General features: G+C 50.0%; 1 protein-coding gene across 5 annotated transcripts in view; it reads left to right on the forward strand.

Annotated features, from left to right (window-relative positions):
- The window catches only part of dclk2a (doublecortin-like kinase 2a), a 622375-nt gene that overhangs the window by 516414 nt on the left and 81671 nt on the right, over positions 1-24290 (forward strand). For all 5 annotated transcript variants that reach the window (XM_086011612.1, XM_086011622.1, XM_086011598.1 and 2 more), the window contains one exon: positions 21361-21507. In XM_086011612.1, coding sequence (XP_085867738.1) covers positions 21361-21507 — 147 coding nt within the window. The remainder of the gene's footprint in view (positions 1-21360; positions 21508-24290) is intronic.

Consider the following 24290-nt stretch of genomic DNA (forward strand, 5'->3'; position numbering starts at 1 on the left):
CCCACTAGACACAGACTGCCATCCTGAAAAAGACCCGTTTATCCCTACTCTTTGTTTTCTGTCTGTTAACCAATTCTCAATCCATGCTAGTATATTACCCCCAATTCCATGTGCCCTCATTTTGTTCACCAACCTCCTGTGTGGGACCTTATCGAAGGCCTTCTGAAGATCCAAATACACCACATCTACCGATTCCCCTTTGTCTACTCCATTAGTTACATCCTCAAAGAACTCCAATAGGTTTGTCAAACAGGACTTCCCTTTCATAAATCCATGTTGACTCTGCTCAATCTTACTATTAGTTTCTAAGTGCCCAGTTATTGCATCCTTTATAATAGATTCCAGCATTTTCCCAACTACTGATGTGAGGCTAACTGGTCTATAGTTCCCCGTTTTCTCTCTCCCTCCTTTCTTAAATAGTGGGGTTACATTTGCTATCCTCCAATCTGCAGGAACCGTTCCAGAATCTATAGAATTTTGGAAGGTGACAGCCAATGGCCACCTCTTTCAAAACCCTAGGATGTAGGTCATCCGGTCCTTGAGATTTATCGACTTTTAGTCCCATTAATTTTGCTAGTACTGTTTTTTAACTAACAATAATTTCTTTAAGTTCCTCATTCTCGCCACACCCTTGGTTTTCTCGTATTTCTATGAGGTTTTTTGTGTCTTCCTCCGTGAAGACAGAAACAAAGGGCCCGATTTTCTGGATCGTGCGGGAAATTTTCGGGTTCCCCGAATGTCGGGTTCCGACCCGAAAAAAAAGTGTCAGCCAGCTGCACGCAATTTTCCCTCAAGTGGCCAATTAAGTTCCAGCGTGTGGGAACCCTTGCTAATTGACTATTTTCAGTCAGAAAGCCCCACAGTATGATGTCATCATTCGTGGTGCTTTCAAGGTCCACAGCAAGCATTGCTTCCTCTGTTGGCTTCCAAACGAACCATACAGGATGGCAGAGGAGCCTGCAGCAGCTGTGGCCAGTGCCAGACCCTGAGCTGCTTCCAAATTCGACGAAGCTTCACTGCAGGCATTTTTGGATGGGGTTAGGGCCCACAGGGAGGTCCTCTTCCCTAGGTCAGGCAGGAAGAGGCCTCCCACTGAGACCAAGGCTGCATGGATGCAGGTGTCAGCAGATATCAACTCGCTGGGAGTCACCAGAAGAACCTGGATACAGTGTTGGAAACGATTCCATGACCTTCACCGTACAGGAAAAGTAAGAATGAAGTTTCCAACACCCTCAGCCTGATCCCCATTGCCTTTCCCCACCAGCACTCAGCTTTAGCACTCTCTTCTTCCACATCCCACTTCACAGTCACATCCATGCACCCTTACCCATTTCATCTCTCTCTATGCTCACATTCACATAACTATTCCACCATGCAGCCCTCACACTCCCGCTCACTCTGATGCTTTGAACACAGCTGACAACACACAGGGAGGGCCCTAGGTCTTGCAGCCTCACACCATCTTTGTCTCCCTCTAAGTATCTATGCTATGCAATCTCTACACTCACTCCTTCCTTCTCACTCAAACTCCACTTGTCTCCCTCATTGCAGGAAAAGAGAACTCACAACAGAGAGTGAGCCAGGACTGGAGGAGGCCCACCCTCAGTAGCCCACCTGACCCCCTGGGAGGAAGGAGTGCTGGAAATTGTTGGGGCTGATGTGGTCGCGGAAGTTGGGGAAGGAGAGACGGGGGCAGTCCCGCAAGCTGGTGACAGAATAGTTTGCCATCTCTCTCATTGACATAGCATGAATCGCTGTTATGATTCTGAAGCTACATCATTTGGCCTTAGGAACATCTGCCAACTCCAATGTGCATGTAACCTTGGCCACATCTCTAACTCCTTCCTCTACTCCCCCACAGAACCATCCAGAGCCCCCGTCCCCACTGTGGAGGGGGAAGAGGCTGTGCAGCCAGACTTCTCAGAGGAAGCTCCAACCTCTGAGGGCGCAGCGTCAGCAGAAATAAGCGCACCCAGCACCAGCGCAGACACTCACACCTCGGGGGGACCTTCAGGACATAGAGTAGTGTTGTCACCTGGTGTTTCACAGCTCACAAGTGAGCCTCAGCAGATTCTGGAGACAGGGACAGCAGTGGAGAGTCCTCGTCAGAGGGCGCAGGACTCTGCCAGCTCAGCTCAGCTGCGCTGCATGTCGACCCCTGCCTCTGGGTCCATCCACAAGAGAAGAGGTGATGGATCTCCATGCACAGATGCAGGAGTCTCTGGCAGGTTTTGTCTCCAGGGTCGCTGCGAGTGTGGAGCGAATGGAGGAGTCCATAGCGACCATGAGCAGAGCCTTTGTGGAGTCATTGGCGCATGAACGCATCACCATGGAAAGGTTGGCAACCTCCATGGAGGCGATAAGTCGCCAGGGTATGGAAAACATGGTGAGTGCTCATAAGAGAATGACATCTCTTGAGGAGCGATGGCCATCTATTGAACAGAGAAACCAGACCTTCATGGAAGTCCTTCTGAGTAGGACTGCCAGTGCAGAAACGGGTCCCCATGGCCACCTAATGCGCAGCAAGGTGCTCTCAAGCCACTTCCAAGTGCTGGCCCCTTCTGGCCTGTGCAGTTTCAGGTGAGTGAGCAGCAGCCTGGTGCTCCTGTTGCTGTTCCTGGTGCTGCTGCTGCCGCCTCTGCTGCTGGAGATCCTCTAATGGCAAGAAGGGAAGGAAGAAAAGGCGTCCCATGCTTCTGGTAGATGCCTCCGCTGAGGAAGCGCTGAGTGAGGGTGGCAAGAGGGGCTTCGCAGGAGCTCACATTGGAGAAGTGTGTGAGGCTCCAACCTTCCACAGCTGTGCCTAAGCCTTGAACAAGTAGCCCCAAGCCTGCAACAACAAGGTCCTTCAACATACAAATGCTCTCCGATTAAATCTCAGCTTTCCCGAATGACCTGCAGCTGAGAGCAAGCAAGCCGGGATGCTTCACGCCAGGTTTCATCAGCGGGGTTCCCCGCAGGCGTGTTTAGCGTGGGAAACCCTTGAAAATAGAAAGGGCCCCTTAAAATGGCATTAAACATGCCAATAATTGCTGATTAGGGTCCCGACGGCCAGTCCTGCCAGCGACGGGCGGGACTGATTCGGGTCGGAGAGAAACGGCGGTCCAAAAGTCGGACAGGGCGGGGAATCAGGCGGGGGGGGGGTCGCGACCCCCTGTTTTTGCGATTTTCCCCGCCCACACGCCTGAAAACCCGCCCGACGGCTGGGAGAAAATCGGGGCCAAAGTATTTATTTAATTTCTCTGCCATTTCCTCATTCCCCATTATAAATTCTCCCGTCTCTGACTGTAAAGGACCTACATTTACCTTCACCAGTCTTTTCCTTTTCACATACCTATAGAAGCTTTTACAATCCATTTTTATATTTTTCGCTAGTTTGTGCTCATATTCCATTTTCCCTTTATCAATTTCTTGGTCCCTCTTTGCTGATTTCTAAAAAGATCCCAATCCTCAGGCTGACCGCTTTTTCTGGCAACTTTATAAGCTTCCTCCTTTGACTTAATACTAGCTTTAATTTCTTTTGTTAGCCATTTGCATGTGTTTCACAGCTTTAATGGAATTCTCACACATTTTGTACAAGAGTATTATAGGCCGGCCGGAAAATCTACCCTCTACTCACCAGCTGTATATTAGAGAGACTCTGGTTCTGACCCAGAGTTTCACTGTATTGGAACACAGTATAGAAAATCAGGCATGCATGCCAGTCCATCATGATTTTCTCAGTTTTGGAGCTACTATATCACTGTATAGGGGCAGAGATCACAGCATATAAAACGTAAGTGGATTAACAGTTAACGTACGCATGGTCAATGTAATTCGTTGGACTGGTTTCAATCGCTTGAGGGGGTCGGAGAGGAATTTTCCAGATTTTTCCCTGCTTATTGGCCCTCGGGTTTTTTCCTGTTTTTTTTCCCCTCTCCCGTGTTCTTTGCCATGGAGCATGTAACAATTTTACTTCTCAACGAGGAATAGCACCGAAAGATTAGTTTCCAATAATTAAATACTATATTTTGCTTTGTGATTTTTTGTTTTTAAATTTGGAATCACAAAGCCTACATATGAAACTGAGAAAAGATTAACCCATGTCCATTGATTGCAATGCAGGCAGCATGCCAACTTCGTGCTGCCTGCTCATTATAATGATTCCAGCATGCAGCCAGTACTAACCACACTGTTCATTGGTTGCACACATCAGCAGGAGGTACAAAATTGTAACTTGCTAGCACCAGTTAAAGCTAGCCTGCACTGCTTAAAGCTAGCCTGCACCTCTTAAAGGGGAGATGCATTGTGACTTGAGCAGATGCTGGCAGTCATTCAGGAAGTGAATCTGACCTGGGAAACAGTGAAGAATGGCACAACATGGGAGCGAGCGGGCTCCAAGGTTTTTGGACGTTGCACTAGAGGACTTAGTGGAGGAGGTGGAAAGTAGGAGAGATATCCTGTATCTGCAGGGGGCCAGGAGGCCCTCCAGACAGACGCTTAAAAGTCAGTGGGAGCAGATAGCCATGTAGGTCAATGCCAGGAGTCAAGGCCCGAGGACAAGCAGCAGGAGCTAACTGCTGGTGCGCCTGCATGTCCTAACCGCAATGGAGGAGATGGTGCTGGTCATTATTGGAACAGCCATTGGTGCAGCCGTGGCCAGCGGCGGGGCTGAGACCATCGAAGATGATGGAATCCTCATACCTAATCCTCCTTCTCACATCCCATTTCCCCTCATCCCACAATCTCTTCTGATTTACAAGCTGCAGATGGTGTAAGCAAGCTCATTCTCCCAGTCATGCTGTATTCCAAGGGGAATGCCTACTACTGCATCCATGTCTGGGAGCAACTGGTTTATGCAGAAGCCTTGAAGTCAGGAAAAAGTCCTTTTGTGCTTACCACAGCCTGTAGACTTTTGCAACTTGAAAGAACTATGGAAAGGACCAAGCTCTTGTAGAATCATACCAACAGCCAGAGGAAATCAACCAGCAACTAATCTGTAAGTTTTTTTTATTCGTTCATGGGATGTGGGCGTCGCTAGCAATGCCAGCATTTATTGCCCATCCCTAGTTGCCCTTGAGAAGGTGGTGGTAAGCCACCTTCTTGAACCGCTGCAGTCCGTGTGGTGAAGGTACCAATGCTGTGCTGTTAGGGGGCAAGTTCCAGGATTTTGACCCAGCGAAGATGAAGGAACGGCGAGTCGGGATGGTGTGTGACTTGGAGGGGAACTTGGAGTTGGTGGTGTTCCCATGCGTCTGCTGCCCTTGTCCGTCTAGGTGGTGTAATGATCAGTAACATGTCATTCTAGAATGGTACACTAGGTGGAGCTGTATGTTTAGTAGTGGGCTACCCACAAGGCAGTAGTCAAGATGGATGCCTGTACACTAGTCCACATGGCTGAATAAATGACTAGCTCAAGCTAGCTGTTCATAATGAAAACGTCTTTATTTATGAACATAACATGGTACCAGGATTGGTAATATCTGCTGAAAATTGCGAAACGCGACATGGAGGCTTTGAAGCCACCGGAGGGTTTGAAACTCATGGGGAATGTCGACTGCAATTGGCGGACTTTCAAACAACAATTCAAACTCTATATTGCTGCCATCGGATTCGGTACGATGCCAGACGCAAGGAAAATAGCGTTGCTGCTCACAGTTGCAGGCCCGCAGGCGATAGAGGTATTTAATACGTTTGTATTTGATCAAGAGGAGGACAGAGAAAAAATGGACGATGTGCTAAAGAAGTTTGAAACACATTGTTCTCCCAAAAAGAACGAGACCTATGAGAGGTACATGTTCTGTTCACAGACACAGCAGCAAAATGAGACTTTTGATAGCTTTGCAACCGATCTGAAACTGAAAGCACAGACATGTAATTTCTCTGAACTGAAATCATCCATGATTCGTGACCAGATTGTGTTTGGTATTCATGATAAAAAGGTCAGGGAACGTTTGTTGAGAGAAACCGAACTAACATTGGAGGATGCTGTGAAAATATGCCATGTCAGTGAGCTAGCTCAACAGCATGCAAAGACTTCCAGTGAAATTAATAATAATGCGACTGTAATGAGTGACTGTGCTGCTGTCGGTGCTGTGTCCTACGAGGGGAAGAAATATCGGCAGAACAGAAATGCAAAGCAATCGGAGGATGGAATTTTTAATTGTAAACGCTGTGGTTACCAGCACCAGCCAAGACAATGCCCAGCATTTGGAAAAATGTGCACAAAATGTAATGGAAAGAATCACTTTGCCAAACAATGCTTTTCAAAAGTAAAAACAAAGAAAGGGCAACAATTCAATGTGATTGAGGACACTGATTTAAGTGAGACATTTTTTGTAGGAATGGTGTCATGTGACAATATCGAAAAGAATACAGAAAATGTGCAGCCCTCAGGAATGGACAATGCTGAACATAAAGTTAATGCAGTAAAAGAGGACAAATGGATGATGCCACTGCAGGTAAATGGAGTATTGGTTACATTGAAACTAGACACTGGGGCAAAAGCAAACTTAATCAGTATGAGTGACATTAAAAATATGAAAGAAAAGCCCAAAATACAGAAAAAGTCAGTACTAATAAAGAACTATAATGGACATAAAATAGATAGCTTAGGTGTATGCATACTTAAAGTGACAGTCAAAGACAAAGTGCATCATCTCATGTTTTCTGTTGTGGCTGAAGAACTTGATTCACTACTAGGTGACAAAGCTTGTGAGGACTTAGAACTGGTCAAGAGAGTCTACCATATAAACTGTGCCATAAGCAGACCAGATGACTCAGTGGATTCTGTAGTGAATAATTTCCAGGATGTGTTCAAAGGATTTGGAGTTCTACCATTCACCTACAAGATTCAGCTAAAGGAGGATGCTCAGCCAGTGGTACATGATCCACGGAGAGTTCCAGCACCCCTGCGTGACCGGCTCAAGAATGAACTGGACAGAATGACCACACTAGGAGTCATCAGGAAAGTCGAAGAGCCAACAGACTGGGTTAACTCCATGGTATGTGTAAAGAAAAAGAACAATGATCTAAGAGTATGCATGGATCCAAAGGACTTAAATGCAAACATAAAACGTGAACACTACCAGATTCCCAAGTGAGAAGAAATCACCAGTGAAATGTCAGGTGCCAGGCACTTCACAAAGCTCGATGCCTCACAAGGATTTTGGCAACTAAAACTGGATGAAGAGAGCACCAAATACTGTACCTTCAACACACCATTTGGCAGGTATTGTTTCCTCAGAATGCCTTTCGGGATAATATCTGCATCTGAAATCTTTCATGGAGCGATGGAACACATAATTGAAGGTCTGGAAGGAGTTCGGGTCTATGTTGATGACATCATCATCTAGGGCTCCACACTGAAAGAACACAATGAGAGACTGACTAAAGTGCTGCAGAGCATACGCCGGAATGGACTGAAGCTCAACAAAGCCAAGTGTCAGTTTGGCGTCCAGGAAGTCACTTTCCTAGGAGATAATCTATCTGGTAAAGGAATAGAGCCAGATATGGAAAAAGTAAACGCCATACTCAACATGCCCCGACCCACTGACAAAAAAGGAGTGCTACGCATCATGTGTATGATAAACTTCATTGGAAAGTTCATTCCTAACTTGTCAGCCAAGACAGCCTGTCTGCGAGACCTGCTACATAAAATAAATGAGTTTGCATGGACAGAAAGACATGAACAAGAGTGGATGAACCTCAAAACAGTGCTGACAACCACACCTGTACTCACCTTCTTTGACCCAACAAAGAGAATCAAAGTGTCAACGGATGCATCAAAAGATGGCCTAGGCGCGGTCTTGCTACAAGCAGAGGGTGAAGATTGGAAGCCTGTTGCCTATGCCTCCAGGTCTATGACTGACTCTGAGTGTCGATACGCCCAGATTGAAAAGGAATGTCTAGGCTTGGTAGTTGGACTAGAAAAGTTCCATGGCTACATATATGGACTTCCCACCTTCACAGTTGAGACAGACCACTGCCCACTGGTTGCCATCATAAAAAAAAATCTGAATGAGATGTCTCCAAGGATTCAACGACTCATGATGAAGCTGCAAAGATATGACTTTGAACTGATCTACACACCAGGCAAACACATAGGCCTAGAAATTCAGTTGGGCGCGCCAGCCGTTAGCGCCTTAGGAGGAGCAGATCTTGAGCGCTAGGCGCTCAGTGCCCGGGCGCAGTGCAATCTGCGCCTCGCCCCAACTTCAGTAGACATTTAGCGCCGGCGCAAAGTCTTAGCGCACGCCCTGCTGCGCGCGCAGATCATGACGTCATTTCGTCGTGCAACGCCCTTTGTGCGCCCGGAACCGGAACTTCACTCGCGCCGCCCCATTGTGCGCCGGGCGGCCCTAACGACTGTGAAGTGGAACGGTACACAGCCGAGGTGGGCCGCGGGGAGCGCAAATTAAAGGGCACTTACCCTGCACTATAAAGGCCAGCCATTTTGCAGCATTCACTCTTGTGCAACGGTTTTTTGGAGAGAGACCAAGGAGGAGAGCTTACTGCTTTGGCCCAACACTAGGACAGGTATTTTTGGCTCAGGCCAGAGCTTTGCAATTATCTTTGCCTTCATTGAGATCTCAGTGTTTGCCAGCATATAATGGGGGCTGCATTGGGTGCCAACGCTGAGTTTCAGCCTTATGCCGGAAGGGCTTACAGACGCCGTGAGAGAGTGGCAGCCCTGGCTAGATGCAGAGGGGGCAACAGGCGTCGCCAAGTGAGGCCTTACCCACCCAGGGTATACCGCCAGCAGTCCTCCTATCTGACCATGTCTGCCGCGCAGTGTGTTAGGAGGCTGCGATTCAGAAGGGAGGTGGTTGCAGACATCTGCCAGCTGCTGCACAGAGATCTGCATCCACAGCTGATGCACAGGACGTCTCTGTCGGTGGCAGTGAAGGTGACGGTGGCTCTCAACTTCTATGCCACCGGCTCCTTCCAATCTGCTGCTGGGGACATCGCTAACATCTCCCAGTTCGCCGTGCATTGCTGCATCCGCCAGGTGACCAATGCCCTTTTCAGAAGGAGACGTCAATTCATCTCCTTCCCCATGACCCTGGACAAGCAGCAGCAGCATGCAGTGGGATTTGCAAGAATAGCGGGCTTCCCCATGGTGCAGGGCGCCATTGACTGCACACATGAGGCTTTGCGGGCACCTCTGGAGCATGCCGAGGATTACCGCAACCGGAAGGGCTACCATTCCCTCAACGTACAGCTGGTGTGTGACCACAGGCAGCGCATCCTAGCTGTCAATGCCCGCTTTCCAGGCAGCAGCCACGATGCCTTTATCCTGCGACAGACAACTGTGGCTGACATGTTCCAGGCACAGCCTCACCCAAGAGGATGGCTTATCGGGGACAAAGGCTATCCTTTGTGTACCTGGCTCATGACCCCGCTCCGCGCGCCCACGACCCCTGCTGAAGAGGCGTACAACGAGAGCCATCAAGCGACTAGGAACATCATAGAACAAACAATCGGCGTCCTGAATCAACAGTTCCGCTGTCTGGATCGCTCCGGGGGAGCCCTCCAGTATTCGCAGGAGCGAGTCTCCCAATTCGTCGTCGTTTGCTGCATGCTGCACAACCTGGCTATCCGCAGGACTCAGGCACTGCCACCTCACGTTGGACCACCACCTCAGGAGGAGGAGCAGGAGGAGGAGGACGAGGAGTACCAGCCCAGGAGGGAGGCAGAAGGTCCAAGGGCCGCCCGTCGGCGGCTTATTGACCGTCACTTCTAGGCCCCCTATCAGGGAATGGCTTGTGCCAATGAAACAACATGATTGCAGCCGCTCCGCAAGCCGTCAGCCGGTTAAGGCAACAAACACTTCAAAGATCAAACATGGACAATGTGAATAAATAAAATGCTTTATTGTACAAACTCAGGGCCCTTCCCACATGAAAACCAAAAACAGACGAAACCCCCAAAAAACACTCACACACATGACTCACTCCCACAACCTGGGGAGCATTAACAAAAGATGTAAACAAAAATGGCCTTCATCCTCGGCCTTCACAAAACACACATTCCCGAAAACACAACATTTGGACACACCCTCTACTTAGTGGCCCGCGAGGGCGATGCCTTCTGCCAACTTTGGCGGCCCCTGCACGCCCTGCTGCTCCTCCTCAAAGTGAGGCCATTGGTTGCTGCAAGGCTGGGGGCAGGCTCCTGAGGGGCACATGTCGTGACGGCAGATGCCCTTGGGGGTCGGCCTAGACGAGGTCTGGCCGTCGAGGGGCCGGCTGGTGAATGCTGCAGCTGTGGCTGGCCAGCATCAGTCGCTGCAGCAGCTCCTGGCAGCTCCACTGGGGGAGTGGCAGTGGCAGCTGGAGGAATGGGGGCAAGCTGGCGGATGGCAGGCGCTCGCTGGTCACCTGAGACACTGGCACTCAGCCGGGCCAGCACTGCAGCATGCGCACCAATCTGCCGAGGGACAGACCGCTGTGCTGCTGCAGCGCGCCGGGTGCCCTGGCGATGCCTGGCTGACACAGCGAGTGTGGCAGCAGTGAGTGCCCGTGTTGACCTGTTCAGTGACCGCATCAGAGCACCCAGTGACTGCACGGCACCACTGATCACCTGGCCACTCGCTGCCTGAGCTGCCCCGAATTCCGCCCGACTGGTGGCCTGTGAGGCCCCGAACTCGGTCACACTCCGAGACAGGGACTCGATGGCCTCAGGCAACCGTGCCACTACCCCCATGAGCTCCGTGTGCCGGCGCTCCGAGTCCGCGGACAAGTCCTCGAGGCGGCGCATCTCCTCGGCGTTGGCCGTCTCCGGACTGGAGGCTGGACTCTCCCTCTGGGGAGAAGGCCGCCGAGCTGGCCGACCCTTCCTGCGTTGCTGGACGCCGCTGGGCCCAGCAATTGGACTCCCCTCCGACCCTACCCCCCTCTGGGGAGAAGGCCGCTGAGCTTCCACCCCCCTCCCGCGTTTCTGCAGGCCGCTGGTCCCAGGAGACTACCCTCCCCTCCGACACTTCCCCCACGCTCCCCTCCAGGGAAGACGTGTCCCCTACATTGGCATGGGTTGCCGCAGCTGAGGGTTCCCCTGATGGGCCGCCTTCCTCTTGCTCCTCCTCCTCCTCCTCTTCTGAGGGGCTGTCACTGGCAACTTCAGGGACCTCCTCCTCACCATCTGAAAGCAGGAAGGCACAAGAGTAGCTTTAGAATGAGGAGAGGGCGTCAGCGAGGGATGCATGAGTGGTGGCATTCAGCGCATTGGTCGGACAGTGGCAAAGGATGTAGATCTGATGCGCAAGTGGGACGAGAGAGGTCCAACAGGTGATGTCCTTACCATTGGTGCCCAGAACAGGGTCGGCATCTCCAGATGCAACGGGGCCAATCACCCGGGCACCCATGATGCGCTCCACGCGATGTTGCAGCTCGGTGAGCGGCTGGATCTGGGGTCCGCCTCCCCTGGTCGCATTCCGGCTCCTCTTATTATTGGCCAGCTTGGCCTGCAAGAGAAAGGACGGCCTCTAAGTACAGTGTGTAGCCCTGATCTTGTGTGCACTGCCTCCCATGGTAGAATAGCCTGGCCAGTGTGTAGCCCTGATCTTGTGTGCACTGCCTCCCATGGTCGAATAGCCTGGCCAGTGTGTTAAGTGCACAATGTGCAATTGATGTTCATGAGTGTCCCATAGCTGCTGCATGAGGGCTGGCCATTAGGGCTTTCGGGTCCCTTTGCCCATAATGTGAGGCGCACATGCAAGGATGAGGAGGACACTGGAAAGGGTACTCACCCTGACAATCCTGGCGAGGTCATTCAGCTTTTTGCGGCATTGGACACCGCTCCTGGGGACCTCGCTGTTGGATGACACCTTGATGGCGACATGCCTCCAGGCTCTCCGGTAGACGCGGGCCGGCGGCTTCCTGCCATTGTCCAGAAACAAAATATGGCGTCTCTTCTCCACAGCACCAACCAGCACCCTCAGATCAAGCTCTGAGAAGCGCTGCGCTCGTTCACGGGCCTTCTCCATGGTTTCAGGCTCTATTTGGGTCCAGCAGCAGTGTTCAGGCCTAGCTGCAGGGCTCCACTATCCAGGGCGTGGCAGCAGACCAAGTCGACCCTTCTCCCTTAAGAGCTGGCCGGCGCCAGGGTGTCTGCTGTCAATCAAGAAATGGCCGCACCTGCACTGCGACCGGCCTCGGCGCTCTCGCTCAGCACCTCCGGCTTAGCGCCTAAAGAGAGGCGTGCATCGTCAGTTTTAGCGCTCGAGCAAACTCTTCGGGCGAAGCTAATGAATATCGGAGAAGCGGCCTTGAATTTGCGCCGGGCGCAAACTTTAGCGGCCGCCCGACTTTACCGCCCCAAAAGTGGCTATAATGAATTTCTAGGCCATAGTGTTAGCAGATGCACTATCCCGAGCACCCACAATGAGTCATGTGAGCTCTACTGAGGAAGACGTGGATGTTCATGTGAGTATGGTCACTGCTGCGCTGCCCGTGTCAGACACAAAATCAAAGCAAATAGCAGAAGAAACAGTAAAAGATAATAGAGAACATTCATCATGGTTGGCCAAAAGGTTCCTGTCCAAAGTACTATCACATCAGGTCAGAGTTGAGTGTCGCAAGTGGACTATTACTAAAACAGAACAGAATAGTCATTCCACAGGCTCTACGTCAAGACATGCTCAAAAGGATTCATGAGGGACACCTCGGAATTGAAAAATGCAAAAGGAGAGCAAGAGACACTGTTTATTGGCCTGGCATAAATAAGGACATTGAGAACATGATAGGCGAATGTGAGACATATCAGAAACACCAAAACAAACAAGCAAAGGAACCAATGATAGTAGCTGACTTACCAACAGCACCATGGCAAAAGATTGGTATGGACCTCTTTCATTTGAATGGTAAAGACTATCTAATAGTGATTGACTACTATTCTAACTATCCTGAGATGGCGCTGCTCTCAAGCACATCAGCAAGCAGTGTCATAATGCATGTTAAATCCATCTTCGCCAGACATGGAATTCCCAGGATTGCCGTTAGCGACAATGGTCCGTGCTTCAACTGTAAGGAGTGGCAACAGTTTGCAGCACATTATGACTTTCAACACATCACATCCAGTCCTCTGTATGCTCAGTCGAATGGTAAGGCAGAGAAAGGTGTTCAAGTTCTCAAACAGCTACTGAAGAAAGCAACAGAAAGCAAGTCTGATCCTTATCTCGCCCTGCTAAGCTACCGAGCCTCCCCTTTAGACTGTGGTTCTTCACCTGCTGAACTCCTAATGGGTCGCAAGTTGCGCACCACGCTACCCTGCTGTGCAAAAGAAAAGCAGAGTAAGGAACTGAGACAGAGACTTCAACTGTTAAAGCTGAAACAGAAATCACACTATGACAAGTCATCCAAAACTCTGAAACCATTGACAAGGGATGATGTTGTCAGGATTGAGGATCCAGATGCATGGAACAGGAAAGCTACAGTTCTTGAGGAAGTAGGACCAAGGTCATACACTGTTAGAACTGAGGAAGGACAGATTCTCAGGACGAACCGCCATTCCCTCCTGAAAACACAAGAAACTATCCAAGAGCAAATCGATGACAATGCCGCAACTGAATCTTGTCATTCACCACCAGAACAATCTAACACAAACACACATACAGGCTCTCATGAAAACACATCAGACTTACCTGTGCTGAGAAGATCCACACGTGAAGTAAAAAAGCCTGATAGACTTAATCTTTGAGTACAAAGAAAACTATAATAAAAGAATGAAAAGCTTATAGAGTTCATAAAGTAAAGCTTTGAAAATGTGTTGACTGTTGTGAAGATGTTTATGTCGTTATGATTGATTGGTATTGATTTTGTTTAACCTCTAAGGAAGGGGATGTAATGATCAGTAGCATGTCATTCTAGAATGGTACACTAGGTGGAGCTGTATGTTTAGTAGTGGGCTACCCACAAGGCAGTAGTCAAGATGGATGCCTGTACACTAGTCCACATGGCTGAATAAATGACTAGCTCAAGCTAGCTGTTCATAATGAAAACGTCTATTTATTTATGAACATAACAGGTGGAAGAGGTTGCAGGTTTGGGAGGTGCTGATGAAGAAGCCTTGGTGAGTTGCTGCAGTGTATCTTGTAGATGGTACACACTGCAGCCACGGTGCGCCGGTGGTGGAGGGAGTGAATGTTTAAGGTGGGTGGATGGGGTGCCAGTCAAGCGGGCTGCTTTGTCTTGGATGGTGTCGAGCTTCTTGAGTGTTGTTGGAGCTGCACTCATCCAGGAAAGTGGAGAGTATTCCATCACACTCCTGACTTGTGCCTTTTAGATGGTGGAAAGGCTTTGGGGAGTCAGGAGGTGAGACACTCTGACCTGCTCTTGTTGCCACAGTATGTATGTGGCTGGTCCAGTTGAGTTTCTGGTCACTGGTGACGCCCCCAGGATATTGATGGTGGGGGATTCGGCGATGGTAATGCCGTTGAATGTCATGGGGTGGTGGTTAGACGCTCGCTTTTTGGTGATAGTCATTGCCTGGCACTTGTGTGGTGCGAATGTTACTTGCCACTTAACAGCCCAAGCCTGAATGTCGTCCAGGTCTTGCTGCTTGCGAGCATGGACTGCTTCATTATCTGAGGAGTTGCGAATGGCACTGAACACTGTGCAGTCGTCAGGGAACATCCCCACTTCTGACCTTATGATGGAGGGAATGTCATTGATGAAGCAGCTGAAGGTGGTTGGGCCTCGGACACTGCCCTGAGGAACTCCTGCAGCGATGTTCTGGGGCTGTGAAGATTGATCTCCAACCTCCACAATCATCTTCCTTTGTGCTAGGTATGACTCCAGCCAGTGGAGGGTTTTCCCCCCAATTCCTGTTGACTTCAATTTTACTAGGGCTTCTTGATGCCACACTTGGTCAAATGCTGCCTTGATGTCAAGTAGTTGATGATCCCTTTAAATAGTACTGCTGGGGTGTCCTTCCTGCTGCTTAACGTATGTTCAGCCATGCGAGGTTAAGAGAGGGCGTTGGCTGGAGCATTGAGCTCCAAAATGGCACCACTGGCATCAAATCAGCATGATGTTATGATCTGCCTGCTCTGCATACTTCCAGTGGATGTTAGCCATGCACGCACTAACGCCCTCACGAATATGGTGTCCGGCACGATTCACGGCAGAGGTGTGCATCGAATGCCATTTTGGTACCCAAACGGCACCCATAGCATCAGAACAAAGGGTGCTACCGCACCTTATTTTTTAAATGTCACTACCCCATACTGAAAACTGATATCTACTTCAATGCTGTTTATTGGGAGTTTAAGGTGAAAATGTAATTGTATCCATCAATCAAAAGCCATCAGTAACAATATAAATATATCAGCAATCAAGCAGTACTTGAGGGAATGTCACCTAGTAACCACATCTGTTAACTGACAACAACTGCATATATCTCATTAAAGATGTCTATTAAAAAGTTATAAATATGACAGTTGTATGCATGTAGAAATTTTAATTGTGTTGCCCTCAGGATCCAATACTTATATGTTCAATTATATGCTTAGATTTTTACTACTAAATTCAATTTCTATCACAAAATGCCCAGGGCAGAATGTAAAAATATTATTCTGGTATCGCAAAGTAATGAAAATGACACCAGCCCCTTGAATAAGATATTCATTTTCTAATCTCTTAATTATTAATGAATGAAACAAGTCTTGTGTACTTCATTGACTGCCACGAAAAAAGGACATTTGAAAAATATTTTAAGTGGGTGCATGCAAATGGCAAGTAGCATGCAGCCACTGTGTAGAATCTGAACCTGTATCGAACACGTCACCAGTCCAAGCCTGCTCAGTTATCCACACTCTCCAGTTGCCTCCCGTTGCATGGAAGTAAGACTCGAGAGATCAGACTGAACAATGCTGACTGAATCCAAGTTCAGACTGCTGAGTCCATAATTTAGAAATCAGAATCCTAATTTGGATTTAGGTTATCATCACCATTATTGAAATTGTAATCTCCCTTATTTAGAATTCAAATTTAGATTCAATTTCTGAATACGATCGATCTGAACTAGATTCTGATTGTGACCTGCAATACTCAGTAATCTAAATTCAGAAGGAGCTCGGCCTAGAAATTCAGTTGCGTTCGCCAGCCGTTAACGCCATAAGAGGGGTATATTTCCAGCGCTAGGCACTTAGCGCCCGGGCGCAGACCGATCTGCGCCTACGCCCAAATTCAGTTGACATTTAGCGCCGGCGCAAAGTGTTTGCGCCCGCTCAGCTGCGCGCGCAGCTTATGACGTCATTTCGTCGTGCAACGCTGTTTGTGCGCCCCAAACCGGAAATTCAGTGGTGCCCGCCCAATGCGGGCGTGGCGCTGTTAAGAACTGTGAAGTGGAACGCAACAGAGGCCCTGTGGGCCTCGGGGAGCGCTAATTAAAGGGCACTTACACTGACCTATAAAGCCCAGCCATTTTGCTGCAATGACTTTACTGCTTTGGATTTCTGGACAGAGACCAAGGGACAGAGCTTACTGATTTGGGACAACATAGGAGAGGTATTTTTGGCTTCTGGCCAGAGCTTTGACATTTGAATCATTGTGATTTCACTGTTTGCAACTTTATTATGGGGGCTGTATGGGGGTGCAACCCTCAGTTGCAGCATTATGTGCGAAGGGCTCGCAGACGCTGTGAGAGAGGGCCAGCCATGCCTAGACGCAGAGGGGCCATCAGGCGTCGGCAACGTAGGCTTTACCCACTCAGGCAATACCGGCAGCAGGTGTCCTATCTCACCATGACTGCGGCGCATTGTGTTAAGAGGCTGCGCTTCAGAAGGGAGGTGGTTGCAGAGATCTGCCAGCTGCTTCACAGAGATCTGCGTCCACAGCTGATGTGCAGGACGTCTCTCTCGGTGGAAGTGAAGGTCACGGTGGCTCTGAACTTTTATGCAAGCGGCTCCTTCCAAGCCGCTGCTGGGGACATAGCGAACATCTCCCAGTTCGCCGCGCATCGCTGCATCCGGCAGGTCACCGGTGCACTTTTCGCGAGGAGACACCAATTCATCTCCTTCCCCATGACCCTCCAGAGGCAGGAGCAGCGTGCAGTCGGATTTGGCAGGATCGTGGGCTTCCCCATGGTGCAGGGCGCCATTGACTGCACGCATGTGGCTATGCGGGCACCTATCGACAATGCCGAGGATTACCGCAACCGGAAGGGCTACCATTCCCTCAATGTACAGCTGGTGTGTGACCACAGGCAGCGCATCCTAGCTGTCAATGCCCGCTTTCCAGGAAGCAGCCACGATGCATTTATCCTGCGCCAGACTACTGTGGCTGACATGTTCGAGGCACAGCCTCCACCAAGGGGATGACTTATCGGGGACAAGGGCTACCCTTTGTGTACATGGCTCATGACCCCGCTCCGCGCGCCCAGGACCCCAGCGGAGGAGGCATACAACGAAAGCCATCAAGCCACAAGGAACATCATAGAGCAAACGATAGGCGTCCTCAAGCAACGGTTCCGTTGCCTGGATCGTTCCGGCGGATCTCTACAGTATTCGCCGGATAGAGTCTCCCAGTTCGTCGTCATGTGCTGCATGCTGCACAACCTGGCTATCCGCAGGACTCAGGCACTGCCACCTGACATTGCACCACCACCTCAGGAGGACGAGCAGGAGGACCATGAGGAGGAGGAGGAGGAGGAGTACCAGCCCAGGAGGGAGCCACAAGGTCCAAGGGCCGTCCGCCGGCGGCTTATTGAACGACACTTCTAGGCCCCCTGTCAGGGAATGGCCTGTGGCAATGAACGCACCTGAAGGCAGCCGCTCCGCAAGCCCTCAGCCGGTTAACGCAACAACCACTTGAAACATGACACCTGGACATGCTGAATAAATAAAAAGCTTTATTTCACAAACTCAGGGCCCTTCCCACATGAAACAGAAAAACAGACAAGACCCCCAAAAAACAGTCAAAAACATCTGTCACTCCCAAAACCTGGGGAGGACTAACAAAACTTGCCCATCCAAATGGCCTTCATCATCGGCCTTACAAAAATAAGCCCCCCCCCTCCACAACACAAACACCCCCATAAAAACAAAAAATGCCTTGATCTTCGGCCTTACCAAAATAATCCCCCCCCAGAACACAAGCCCCCCCATATAAAAAAAACCGCTATCACCACACTCTACTGGGTGTGCCGAGAGGGCGAGTCCTTAGACAGGCTTCTCCGGCCCCTGCCCGACCTGCTGCTCCGCCTCAACCTGGGCCCTGTGGCTGTGGCAAGGCTGGGGGAAGGCTCATGAGGGCGACAATGCGTGTCGGCAGATGCCCTTGGGGGTCGGCCTAGACGAGGCCCGGCCCGGGAGGGGCCGGCTGGTGACTGCTGCAGCTGTGGCTGGCCAGCATCAGTCTCAGCAGCAGCTCGTCGCACCTTGGCTGGGGGAGTGGCAGTGTCGGCTGCACCAATGGGGGCAAGCTGGCTGATGGCAGGCGTGCGCTGTTCGCCAGAGACACTGGCACTCGGCCGGGCTGGCAGTGCAGCAAGCGCAGCAAGCTGGTGGAGGCCAGACCGCTGTGCTGCAGCAGGGCGGCGGGTGCCCTGGCGATGCTTCCGCGCCACAGCGAGTGTGGCAGAAGTGAGTGCCCGAACTGCCCTGGTATGTGCCCGCATCAGCTCTGCCAGTGTCTGGACGGCACCACTCATGTACTCGCGACTCGCGTCCTGCGCTGCCGCGAGTTGCTGGACACCCCTGTCGTGCGCTGCCGCGAGTTGTTCGACCCCCCTGGCCTGTGATTCGCCGAAAGCGACCACACTATGAGCCAGAGACTCAATGGCCTGAGGCATCTGTTGCACAACCCCCATGAACTCCTGGTGGCGCCGCTCCGACGCCGCCGACATCTCATTGAGGAGGCGCACCTCCTGGGCGAGGACCGTCTCCGGACTGGAGGGCGGACTCTCCCTCTGGGGAGAAGGCCGCCGTGCTGCCCGACCCTTCCCGCGTGCATCAACACCACTGGGCCCAGGAACTGCCCTCCCCTGCAACACTTCCCCCTGGCTCTCCTGCAGGCCAGACGTCTCCCCTCCATTGCCATCCCCTGGCGCGGATGAGGGTTCCCCCGATGTGCCGCCTTCCTCCTGGCCCTCGTCGTCCTCCTCCTCCAAGGGCCTGGCACTCTGAGCTTGAGGGACCACCTCCTCCTCACCAGCTGAAAGCAGGAAGGCACAAGAGTAGCTTTAGAGTGAGGACAGGGCGTCAGCGAGGGAGGCCTGAGTGGTGGCATTATGCGCATTTGTCGGACAGTGGGAAAGGATGTAGATCTGAAGCGCAAGGGCAACGAGAGAGGTCCAACCGGTCATGTCCTTACCAGTGGGTCCCAGTACAGGGTCCGCATCTCCGATGGCAACAGGGCCAGTCACCCGGCCACGCATGAGTCGAGCCACGCTCTCCTCCAGCTCACTGAGTGCCTGGTACTCAGGACGGCCTCCACCGGTGACAGACTGGCTCCTCAAATTCCGCACCAGCTTGGCCTGCAAGAGAAAGGACGGCCTGTAAGTACAGTGTGGTGCCCTGTTGCTGTGTGCACTGCCTCCCATGGTGGAATAGCTTGGCCAGTGTGGTGCCCTGTTGCTGTGTGCACTGCCTCCCATGGTCGAATAGCTTGGCCAGTGTGTTAAGTGCAGAAAGTGCTATTGATGATCATGCCAGTGCCATAGCTGCGGGAGGAGGGCTGCCCATTAGGCCTTTGAGGTCCCTTTGCCCATAATGTGAGGTGCACATGCAAGGATGAGGAGGACACTGGAAAGGGTACTCACCTTCACCAACCGAGTGAGGTCGTTGTACTTCTTCCGGCATTGGTCCGCACTCCTGGGGACATCGCAGGTGGATGCCACCCTGCGGGCGATTTTCTTCCAGGCTTTCCTGTACTGCCTCCTGGGAGCCTTCTTGCCACTGTCCGGGCACAAGATCTCTCTTTTGTTTTCCACACCATCAACCAGCACCCTCAGAGCATGCTCTGAGAAGCGCTGCGCTCGTTCACGGGCCCTCTCCATGGCTTCAGGCGCTATTTTGGCCCACCAGCAGTGTTGAGGCCTAGCTGCAGGGCTCCACTATGCAGGGCGTGGCAGCAGTCAAAGTCGACCCTTCCCCCTTTAAGAGCTGGCCGGCGTCAGGGTGTCTGCTGTCAATCAAAACATGCCCGCACCTGCGCTGCGCCCAGCCTCGGCGTTATCAGGCCGCACCGCCGGCTTAGCGCCTGAAGATAGCATTGCAACGCCAGTTTCAGCGCTCGCCCAAACTCTTGGCCAAATCTACTGAATTTCGGCGAAGTGGCCTACACTTTCCGGCGGGCGCTAACTTTAGCGAACGCCCGACTTTAGCGCCCCAAAAGTGTCCAGACTGAATTTCTAGGCCCTCATCTTTTGAAGGACACTAATGAAAGATGCTGTTTAAAACGTTTGGAAATCTAAATCATTCTTTGCACCTGGATTCCTGAGTATCTTTTTATCTGTGTTATTTATAGAAATATTCAACAAATCAAGTATGTTACAGTCTTTGTATTCAAGGGGACTAGAAACCAACAGGGCCAGATTGCTGCATAAGTGCCAGGATGCATTTACCTGGCACATCCGGTGCTGACCTCACCTAAGTTCGAGGGAGTCAGGGGAATGTCTCAGGGGGTGAGGTTGGACATGGACGAGGATGCAAAACAGGCGGTATCGCATTAGTCGCTCGTTATATGCCCGTCAGTTCCACTGACTTCAGTATCAGGCCTGTCAAATAGCGGGGGGGCAAGAGTGATTCCGTCTGTTTTGCGCCCCTGTCCATGTCTAATTTCACCCCCTCTCACTTTATATGCCCCCTGCGGTTGTTTGCACCACTAGGGGCACATCTAGGGCACCCACGTATCCCATGGAGCTGGGAATCCTGGTTGAAGTCAACTCACTTTGGGGAGGGAGGTCGCACCCCCTCCCCCTTCCCTAAAAAGAAAGTTTTAGCTGTCTGGCCGCCAAGGGGACAAAATAATTCTACCTTTGAAAACATTTTTAGGGAATGCAGGCCTCAAGCCTGAAGGTGGACCCCACCGCTGCCATTCCTAAGGCCAGTACGGTGCTTACCGATCACCCACCCAACATCTCTCAGGCCAGGGTCATGGGTACTCCTGACGCTGGGATTCCCTTCCCCTGGTCCCACCTGTTATGCTGCTTGCTTTGCTATGGGTGGGAAAATCTCTTGCAAAGCCAGGACCCAGCGTATCTGGGTCGCAGTCTAAATTCTGACACTTCCAGTGCACTCTTGCCGAAGTTACCGCAGGGGTGCACAGCAAGGGCCTTGGATTTTCAGCCTCAAAGTGTATTTTACACCATTCTCTGTTGTGATACATGGCTCATGTATATCTTGTCAGTTTGTTAATGTCCCTTTCACTTTCTTGGCAGGGCGGGGACCTGTTTGATGCCATTACATCCTCGACTAAGTACACAGAGCGGGATGCCAGTGCAATGGTGTACAACCTGGCTTCTGCGCTCAAATATTTGCACAGCCTCAACATTGTGCACAGAGACATCAAGCCGGAGAACTTGTTGGTATGTTATTAGTTCTGGAGGAAATATACGGCAGATGATTTTATTCCTGCAGGGTATGTGTGTCTAGTGAGCAGCAAAATGTCAGCGCTCATTTTATCTGTAATGAATGCAGTGTGCAAAATATGGCCTGCTTTTGCTAATGAAATGTGTGTGGAATAAATCTGATATTCGTTGTAATATTTTATCACTGGGCGGGTGTGGGCTTTGTAGAACACTCAAAGTGCTGATGATGACATGAAGGACTGAGCTTTTTCACCACTAGAATGGCCCCAGTTTAAATTAGATGTGATAACCAAGTATTCTTGCTGGATGTTTATATATTAAAGGTGATTACGGCCCTTATAACAAAAAAGTGAGTGGAAAATAGCAAAATCACTTTTTCTCAACAAAACTATTGACTTGACATTGTCAGCACTGAAAATGACAAACATTGGGGACAATTTTAATGTTTGTTGTGAAACTGTAAGTTGGCTGCAGAGCGCACTTGGCGCCCCTCCTCCGCTTTGTTGCTGCCGTGAGGCCTGAGCCATTTGAGGCCCGGACCTCATCTGAATGTATCCAGCAAGCTGCATGCACCAAACCAGTGGCTAGGCTCCTAAATGGATGCAGATGACAGTATGGGCCTGGAGAGAAGGAAAGTGATCCTGATTGGGAGGGGGCAGGGAGTGTGAATAGGCTGGCACTCCTGCTCCTCCTGGCCCACAAAAGCCAAAAATGATCCTTTAAGGACCACTGGTTAGACCGTTCAATGCTGGTACAATTGGGCAGAGCATGTGCGGTGCTCATTTGTACTTTAAAATTGTAATCTGGGTCGCTTCAGGCCGCTATTGCTCCATTCACGCCAGGCAGCCACAGTTAAAATCAGCCCCAATTTATCCACACACCGTCCAGTTCTGTCTCGATCTGGTTACAGTGATTCAGTCATTTCATGTCTTTCATATGACAGTGAAGTGCTTTCGGACATCCTGAGGACATGAAATACATTATGCAAATGCAGTTCTTTCTTTCTTACCTGTTCCTTTGTGTATTACTCTACATTTGTCAATATTAAAATCCATCTGCCATATCTCAACCCAGCCACATAATTGGTCCAAATCTCCTTGAAGATAGTCAATCGCAGTTCTGCTCAGTACAGTACTTGGCCCAGAGCTTTGCGCCATCAGAAAGTTTAATAATACTACAGATGCTCTGTTCCATATCATTCATGAATATTACAAACAGCAGGAGTCCCAGATCAGAGCTCTGCAGAGCTTCACTGGTCACTTTTCCTCAGGCAGAGCATTTTCCATCTGCCAAGTGAGTTCTCAACCCATCTGGACAATTTGTCAACTCATATACCAGCCTTAAGATTCCTTACTAGCTTCATATGAGGAACTTTGTCAATTGCCTTTTGAAAATCCAAGTACATTAATCTGCTGGATTACCCCTGTCCACTAGTTTACTTACCCCTTCAAGGCATTCCAACAGGTTTGTAAGGCATGTACTTTTACTTTTAAAACCATGCCGACTAGTCTGTCTGAGACCTGTGCTCTTTAAATGCTCAGTTATAGTATCCCTAGCAATGCCCTCAAGCATTCTTCGCACATAAATGTTAGGCTAACTGGCCTATATTTATCAAGTTCATACTTTACTTTTTTTGAATATTGGAACTATATTTGTCATCCTCCAGTATGCATAAAGCTCTGAAAAATAACAGCAAAGGCATCATTAGTTTCCTTCTCTCACTTCCTTGAGGATTCTGTGATGTGTCCCATCTGGCTGAACTTCTTTGCACATATTTAATCCGTCCAGTTTTTGTACAACACATTCTTTGCTAACTTCCATATGTGCTATAGGTCACTTGCCGCATTAACTATGACTGGAATTTGCCTACAGTTCTCCTTTATCAAAACTGATGGGGAGAATCCATTCAGTGTGTTACCTACTTTATTCTTTAATGGACTCACCTGCTCTTTGACCCTCCTTCTACTATTAATGTAATTGTGCTTCTTCCTGCTGCCTTGGCTCTCTACTTCTCTTTCTTTTTATAATCTTACCTTAGTTATCCTCAATTGCCTTTTGTAGGGTACCCAATCCACCCTATTCTGTGCTTCCTTGAATCTTTTAAAGTATTTTTGCTTGTATTTTATATTCCTTCTTGCCTCTTTATTAAACCAATGCAGTATAGGCTTTTGCTGTGCTTATTTTTTCAACTGAATATACGACCTTTTCTCATCCCGTATTACAGCCTTAAGTACATTCCATTTTTCCTCTGTTCTATTTTTAAGTGCGGTTTCCAATTAATATTCCCAGAGCCTTTTCTCACAGCTCCAAAGGTGTTAGTGTCGCACTCAGTGAGAATGTTGCCACGTGATGAAGCCACAGTGGTTTTGCTTAATGCGTGCTCCTCATGATAAGTAGCACAATTCGACTGTTACTATGAAGCATGTCCACTTGTAGAAGCAAACACCATTTCACAGTCTGGGGTTCAGAAGAAACAAGTATGGTGCTGGCAGTTTGGAGCTAGCTCTGAATCCCAGCAGCAGCCAGTACTCAGACCATCCTGTAAGCACTGACAGTCACCACAGTATGTCTTGTAGTTTGTACTGCACTTAACCTGAACTGCACTGAACCTTCGTTTCAATGCAGAAAAACTTTTGGTCGAATCCCAGGAGCGGGCTGATTTGTTTTCATGGAAAACAGATGGAATTATAGATTGTGATCCTCAAAACACCAGCAAAGGTCCTAGAATCCCATGCAATTCGACTTATTCAGTCACTATAAACCAATGTCCCTACTGATAG

The sequence above is a fragment of the Somniosus microcephalus genome, chromosome 2 (genome assembly GCF_052327205.1).
Source record: "Somniosus microcephalus isolate GS21.2 chromosome 2, FLI_Smic_1.0, whole genome shotgun sequence".
Classification (NCBI taxonomy): Eukaryota; Metazoa; Chordata; class Chondrichthyes; order Squaliformes; family Somniosidae; genus Somniosus; species Somniosus microcephalus.